The 7,713-nt window shown below is 36.3% G+C and overlaps 2 protein-coding genes across 2 annotated transcripts in view; one reads left to right on the top strand and one right to left on the bottom strand.

The window, feature by feature from the left end:
* The window catches only part of Pik3c2g (phosphatidylinositol-4-phosphate 3-kinase catalytic subunit type 2 gamma), a 211,241-nt gene extending 206,784 nt beyond the window's left edge, over positions 1 to 4,457 (bottom strand). Inside the window, exons 1-2 of the mRNA XM_010615923.2 lie at positions 4,301 to 4,457; positions 3,151 to 3,282 (exon numbers count right to left, since the gene is read on the bottom strand). Of these exons, the coding sequence (XP_010614225.1) occupies positions 3,151 to 3,239 (89 nt within the window). The 5' untranslated portion in view covers positions 3,240 to 3,282; positions 4,301 to 4,457. The remainder of the gene's footprint in view (positions 1 to 3,150; positions 3,283 to 4,300) is intronic.
* Positions 4,458 to 6,879: 2,422 nt separating this feature from the next.
* Positions 6,880 to 7,713, top strand: part of Rergl (RERG like) — a 177,943-nt gene continuing 177,109 nt past the window's right edge. The window contains exon 1 of the mRNA XM_010615905.2: positions 6,880 to 6,922. Within this exon, the coding sequence (XP_010614207.1) occupies positions 6,910 to 6,922 (13 nt within the window). The 5' untranslated portion in view covers positions 6,880 to 6,909. The remainder of the gene's footprint in view (positions 6,923 to 7,713) is intronic.

The following is a 7,713-nucleotide window of genomic DNA, read 5'->3' as shown; positions in this document are numbered from 1 at the left end:
TTTTTTTTTTTTTTTTTTTTTTTTAGTGCTCTCTGGGCCCTTGCTTCCTCAAGCAATAAAATAAGGTGTTTCATGAAATAATTATTACTTTTAGTTATAAGATTATATGGATCTATTGCTGGCCTCCTGGAACAAGAGAATAGGAAGACTTAAGAACTAGGGTGTTATCAGGACCTGAGGATGTGATGATACAAAACTATTTGGGATTTTGACTCTGATTTCTCACCCGAGGATAGAACCCAGGTAAGGCTGAGGGAGGATCAATCCCCTCATGAGTGGTGAGGTTTCCATAGTGTGTCCCTGGAGTAGGGAATGGCTCCTGAAGTAGGAAGTGAACGTGCTTAAGCTGGAAAAAGCTGGGGAGAGAAATCAAATCTGCATTCCTGTCCTTGTTCTATTTTAAAGTAGACTGATGCCTTACAACAAACTTTTAACCTGCCTTTGTGATAGAGTGCTTCACCTGTAAATGAAATATGTGGGCTAATTGCATTCTGAGGGTCTCTCTTGGATCAAAAGGAAGGACAATAAGGAATTAAAGAAGGGCTTTATTTTTTTGTAATCTAATTTTGAAGATATATCTGAAAGGCTTAGCTACTCATGGGTCACAGTTAGCAATTCAGGCTGTTGTCTGAAGAATCAAATTGTTTGGGGATTAAGACTAACTTTAAGCCTCTTTAAAAATTTTGCAGAAGTTTCTAATTTTCCCAGCCTTTCTCATCATGATAGTTTTGAAAATACTGATGCTCAGGCAAAACCACCAATCAATTAAATTAGAATCTTTGGGGATATTGGGACTTTAATTGCACAACTTTCCTATAAAATTCTATTGTTCAGTCAGGGTGGTGACTTTCTGTGTTGAAGCAGCTCACCACATTTTAGAAATGCTAAGTAACAGTATTTGTTGTGAACTTAATTTGGGGAGAGAGCTTGTGAAAATTGTTGAGCATAACACTTTCTTGCTGCCATTCAGGGTCACTGTGAATACAGATAAAGCAAGAGTCTTGTCCACGAAAAAGGAAGATTATAAAATTTTGTTGGCCCAATTTTTCCTTTAGACTTGACTATTTTTTCTTTCTAGAATTGAAGATTGAGTTTGCATGCTTGAAAATGTGGAAATTTATTTTTTATTTTTAGACTTAATTGATTCATTTATAACTGATGTATGTGAGCATAATCACTGTGGCTTCTTTGGAAACTCTGTTCTGGAAACCAGGAAGAGAAAGGCATATTGCAAGCATATTTTTAGGTTATATATATGGTGGAAAAAATAATGACATAAGTGCTTATACAGTTCCACATGACTCGCTAGCTATGGTCAGTTCAAATGGTACTGAAAGACTCAATACTAAATGTTAATGGTCAGGGGGTCATTGTACAAATGGACATTAAATTAAGATGTGTTTACTGTGATCTGGAAATGTCTGCATAAGTAAATTTAATCATAATCTCTACACCTTGTTGCAATGAGCAATGTGGGAGTCATTGCTTTTCCTCAACTGCCACACATGACAGATTTCTGAGGTCTCACAAATACATCTTGAAATGCTCCTTGAAGTAAGTTGTGCTTCTGGTCTCACCTACACTTTTGAAAGCTTCCCCCACAAAACTGTCAGTTAGGGTCAACCCCAAACGGCACCCCTCATAGATGGTCACTTTCCACCACCACCTGCTTACGAAATAGTGACCAACGGTGACTTACACATGGCAAAACAAGCATTGCAAACGAGCTTTGACAATTAGTTTGAAAGACAAAACCATCCCTGACTTATTATATAGTTAATATTTACTGAAAAGCAGTGTATTTGCGGATGAGAAAATAAATGGGTGTTTTCAGTAAATAACTAGAAATATTATTCTATAAAAATGCTAGATCTTACAAACACTCCAGTTGAAACAGGAAAGAAATTCTCTCCTGAGAAAGAAGGCCCCCTGTGTAGTTGCTCCTAGTGAGAAAGTAATGAAAGTTCTTAGCACACAAATCAGATTTTTGAAATGTCTACTAATAGCAGTAGATATTTATTTTAGGGATAATCTGTTTCTTGTAGACCTTTTAAAATCTTTCATTCTAAACCACCTATAGGCATTGATTTTTTTTCAACTCAATTTTGTACACAAACTTCTATCGATTGCCTATTCATACGAGACATTATGTTAGATGACAGACATTACAGAGATAAATACATGCCCTGTCTGCAAGGAACATATATGTGGAAAAGTGCTAAAGCATGAAATCTAGTAATAGAACACACACACACACACACACACACACACACACACGCCCTAGATCAGAATTAAAACCCAACAAAGAAAATCTTAAAGATTTATCATAGTCATTTCAGTGATTATTTACCTTGCCTAGGTGTTGGAATTCAAAACTGATGAAGAGTTTTCTTAACATTTTTACATTACCAAATCTTTTTCAAGCAGCAAAGTCAGAAATATATTTCATAGCAATATTGACATAACAATGTGGATTATAATTTTTTGAAGATCCTGAACGCTGTCATTTTGATTCTGAAGCAATTCTTGACAGGTGAAAAAAGCTGATGTTTTGAAACATTTTTCTCCTAACAACCTAGAGAATCATTAATTACTTAATCAAATAGCTTACATATTAACTGTTCCTAAGAGTATGATTAAAGCAATTTTTCAATGGTCATTCGTTCAGGGAGAATATCTGAACTCCTAGTTGGTTTACTTTCCTGAAAAAAGATCACCTTAAAGTTATCAAATATTTCCTCTTGACAATAAAAGGTCAGTAAATCAGTTACACTGTATAATTTTGCCTGCCTCAGAATTTCATGACTTATATTTTATCTAAATGACTATAATAATCCCAATCATTTTGAATTACTAATTCCAGAGAAAGTGGCTGGTCAGAGAAGAAAACGTAATTGAGATTGGTCATGCTAATGCTTTCTCATTGTAATGACCGAGCTGACAAGCTGAGCATGAGTCCACCTCTAAAGCCATTTCTACATTTTTTGCTTTTCAGTTCTGCTTTTAATCATCCTAACTTATTCTGAGATATCTCATTTTAGAATAAAATGCCTTCCTGATTTTCTCATTATGCCTCATCCTGCAAAACATTTAGTTCCAGTAAGGTTTTATTAAGATGGGAGCTTTATAAATCACAAATGATATACATACTCTTTGGGAAACAATGGAAGACAGGTCCAGGCCAATAAATCTGCAGTGTTGTTTGTACAACCAATCCCAAACACTTTTATTGTGAGCATGGATTCCCTTGGGAGTGATTTTGTTTCAAGAGGAAAATTGATCCTGAAAATAAAAAATGGTAGCATTATTTTCCCAAGTAGAGTAACATTTTATGAATATTTTTTGATAGCATAATAGTCTGGGACAAAATTAATTACTAGATTTGAGATATCTTTAAATTTTTGGTTTAGTCTTATAAAATGGAAATTTAATTGATATAGGGTAAGTATTCACTATTGAATAAGTGAGAGTCATACTCATAATTTTGACAACTAAGTTCATGTTTTAAAAACAATTATGGTAACTTGAGTGTTTATCCTCAAGTTATTGTAAGCACAGAAGAAAGAGTGACTAAATTTTTGTTGAGGATTTGGAGACATAAGGAAATAACTAAACCTGGTCTTACAGTGTAAATTGGACGGGTTTTAATGAGATGGAGATGTGGAAGTGAATATTCTGGGAAGAGAAAAGTACACAGACAAGGGTATGTCTGCATAAAAAGATTAGGCGTACCTAGAAATGGTGAGTGGCTCACTGTACATAGAACAAAAGATGAGGTCAAACTGATAAGTAGAGGAGACAATTAAAAGGAGGTGGTTGCCAGAATGCTAAAGAGCTCTAGTTGCCAAGAAAAAATATTGAACTTTTCCCTAATGGCAAAGGAAACATTTGAAAGAAAGAGGTAAAAGTGTACAGAATTGTTTACAATTTTAACTTTGGACTTCCCCTGGTAATAATGAGGTCCAGGAATCTGAAGGATGATTGCTGAAGTACAATGCATATACAATTCCTGGATATGCTAAAACAAAGAAGTGCTTTCAGGTCCTGAACATACTGCAGATTTTGGCAAAAATAAGAAGTGGCTAAGGATAAACTGCATCGTTAATGCTTAGAAAGCCTTAAATTTGGGTATTGAAGCCATCAGCATAGTGGGACAGTGTCCAGAAGACTGTAAATAACACACACACTATACAAGATTGGGTGAGGTATATGTAGGTGGAATGAGCGGCCAAGAAGAATTTTTGACAGAAAACTGAGGTTGTGGCCTGAGATCCCACTCAGTGGGCAGGGAAACAGGTACCTTTGTTTCTTTTCTCAAGTCGTCTTTGATGTGTAGAAATGACTGGGTTCTTGAACATGAGCCTCCAGAAAAGCATGGCATTTAGGAAAGAACTATTTAGGAAACAAAGAGACAGAGCAATATTTTTAAAGGCTGAGATAAGGCAGTATGTTTACTGGAAGAGGGCAGTGCCAGCGAGAAATAGGAAAATTCAGACAAAGGTTGGCAGAGAGGCGAAGAGTCACAGGAAGTACATAGTCAAGGGACAGGAAGCAGAAAGAAGATGACTTGAAGAGCAACTGAGCAATTTGGGATCTTCTGTGAGGAGTACAAACAGAGCAGAACCTACTGGCTTTGTGATTCCCATTTTGACTATGATGTCTATTTGTTTAAGTAGTGGGTGATTATTAGAGGACTGAAGTGACCAAAGCCTGTTGTCCTTTGGAAGGATGTTCGTCCTACTGAGGGCTCAGCTAACACGGAGAATCTTCTCACACTAGAAGGTGGCTTTCTCATCTGGAATCTCGGGAGAGTCCTTAGGTTCCAATGGAACATCAGTGATTCTTTTAGTGCCTGGACAGCATCCAGTCTTGATAATGAAGGAAGACCACAACTGACTTGGAGGAATTACAAATCTCTCTCCTCTCTATGGTGTTCCCTCACATAAAAGAATCCAGATTCAAAAATACAAGAGGGAATGGGGGGAGAGAAAGAAAAGTTATCTTAGAAATAAAAGGAATAACTGATATCATCAGTATAGCAGTGAAATAGAGCAATGGAGAATTAATGGTTGATTCTAGTCTCTAGATTGTGACATAGCTGGTAACTTTAACTGACAGGAAACACAACAAAGAGGAAGTGAGAGTGGAAGTAATGTGTAAAACTTAGGCTGGGATATAATTGAGTTAATAATAAATGTAAGATGGCAATATATAAGTGTATGGAGATAGGGTGAGTCTGAATTTGGCCTTGAATATTAAAGAAAATGACCCTGCTGACAAATAAGATGTTCTTCTTTAAACATTATATTCCTTTAATTTTTTCCTAAGCCCTATTTCTCCTTACCATAAAATGAAGCTATTATATCACAATGTGTGGCAAGAGGTCGGTAGTATATTAGCACTCCATTAATGTATTCACTGTATTTAATGTGATTATTTATATTAACGCGTACAGATTTATTTAAAAATATTTCTTTGTGGACACATGAAATACAAAAGTAAGGGAGGCAAATAAAGGAAAGACTGCCCTGAGGAAAATCTTCCATGTTTTAAGATTGGAAAAATCTAGATTTATTAAAATGCTACATATTTAGGGGTTTAAGACTAAAAGTCTTTTCTTTCCTACTCTTTCATACTTGTTCACTCAAGATAATAATATTCCCTCTGTACAGATGTATTCCTTGACATAGAGGAAGCTTCAAAATGTGACATAAAATATTGATGATACTGCGAAAAGCACAGTAATTTCTTGAATATTCTTTTTACCTATAATTGACTTTCTATTAGATTTTCATATTTCTGCACTAAGATAGAAGCTGTAACTTCTTTTTATTCTTCACATAATCTTTATTAAATATGTCTTCTTCACATAACTTCACTTGCCAGCAAAATTTTGATATTAAGGACAAAAATTAAATAAGGTATAGTTGATAACTACTGCCAAACCCAATCTTTTTATTTTTATTAATGAAAAGAATAAAGTGGAAAGAATACATGTTTTCTAAGTAGTTATTTATTCATCTTTTAAATATATGTGGTTTTCTAAAGTCAGAATCATCTCACATTCATTGGAAAAAAATTTAAAAAAAAATATCTACATGGATATTTAAAAGCAAAAAGAATAAACTTTTTGGACAGAAAAGAATAAAAATACTTCATAGGATAATTCATTAGGTAGACTGAGTTTGCTTCTTTTTATCTAAGGAATAGGCAGAAACCTTACAACCAGCAACATTTTTTATACGATAAATCAGAGTAAGTTTTTGATAATGAAAATGAGATGTATATAAAGGTATACTGCTTTGAACTCTCCTGCTAATGGCCACCGCAAAGAGTTTGACTTTTGGGGCCAGAGATTTAGCTCAGTGGTTTCACTGCCTGCCTTGCAAGTGCAAGGATCTGAGTTTGATCTCCGTACCAAAAAAACAAAACAAAACAAAAAAGAGTTTGACTTTTGTGTGACTGCAATAGGACGATAAACCATTCCTGGATTTTTAAACAGGGGACTTTGAGACTTGACTTACATTAATGAAGACACGACTTAACTGTGTGAGAAGGACAATACAGTTTCAGTAGAGGAGGAGACTATTAAAAGACTACTGTGCTCCTAAAACAGAGACATTAGGGTTGCTTAGACCAGTGGAGCAGTGAAAAGTAATGTACTGCATATGTTTGGAGGAGAACGCCAATAGGATTTCCTGGACACAGAGTCTGAGAGAAGAGTCGGGCTATAGCTTTTGAACTGCACAATTAATACTAGAACTGGACATCAAGAACAGCCATCCATGGGTGGAACAGTTTGGAATGTGAAAACCAGCAAGTCAATGTTCGATACACTGAGTGTACAGTGTGGAGTCTGTAACTGGAGCCTCTGGTGGTGATACGGGTTTGGGAGTTGCTGACCTGTAAATGGCACTGAAAGGTATGTGACTGTAAAAGAAACCTATGGAGTAAGAATTCATACATCAGAGGAGAGAATTAAAGGTTGGGATCATAATTGGTGAAGAACAAAAGGAGATGGAGAAAGAAAGGCCAATGAAGGAGGAATAAAATAAGTTTGGTGTAAATTTCAAGATGGAGCACGAGATCCCAAATGGTTCCAATGGTCCCCCAAGATGAGGAGTGAGAACCAAGCATTGGATTTAGGGTTGTAGGGCACTCATGACTCTGATCAACCATTTCAGCTTAGCAGAAGTGATGAAGGCCTAATGGGAGTAAGTTTTAGAGCAGAGGGAAATTTTTTTAAAAAGTAAATTTTCCCTTATAGGTCATGCTAAGAAGCAGAGGAGTATAATAGGGTGGTTGCAAGTAGGAGAACGGGAAGTGGTTGAGATGCCTTTTGTTGCTGCTGTTTTGTTTTTCAGATGTTGAGTACTGTTCACAGAAGGTAAGAATACTTGTTCCAAGGTTTTACATGTTGTAAGAAACAATACGTAAGCTGTGCATAGTGGTGCACACCTTTCCTTCTAGCTCTTGTGCAGGCAGGCAGAAGCACGAGAATTCCAAGTTCAAGCCCAGTCTGGGCAGTTTGGCAGCTTAAGAAGACCTTGTCTCGCCGGGTGTGGTAGCGCACACCTGTAATCCCAACATTCGGGAGGCTGAGACAGGAGGATCACTGTGAGTTGGAGACCAGCCTGGGCTACATAGTGAGTTCCAGGTCAGTCACAACTACATAGGGAGACCCTGTCTCAAAAAACCAAAAAAAAAAAAAAA

Source organism: Fukomys damarensis, unplaced genomic scaffold (assembly GCF_012274545.1).
Source record: "Fukomys damarensis isolate Sample0158 unplaced genomic scaffold, DMR_v1.0_HiC HiC_scaffold_19, whole genome shotgun sequence".
NCBI classification, from domain to species: domain Eukaryota; kingdom Metazoa; phylum Chordata; class Mammalia; order Rodentia; family Bathyergidae; genus Fukomys; species Fukomys damarensis.
This window is presented reverse-complemented; position numbering and strand designations above follow the sequence as displayed.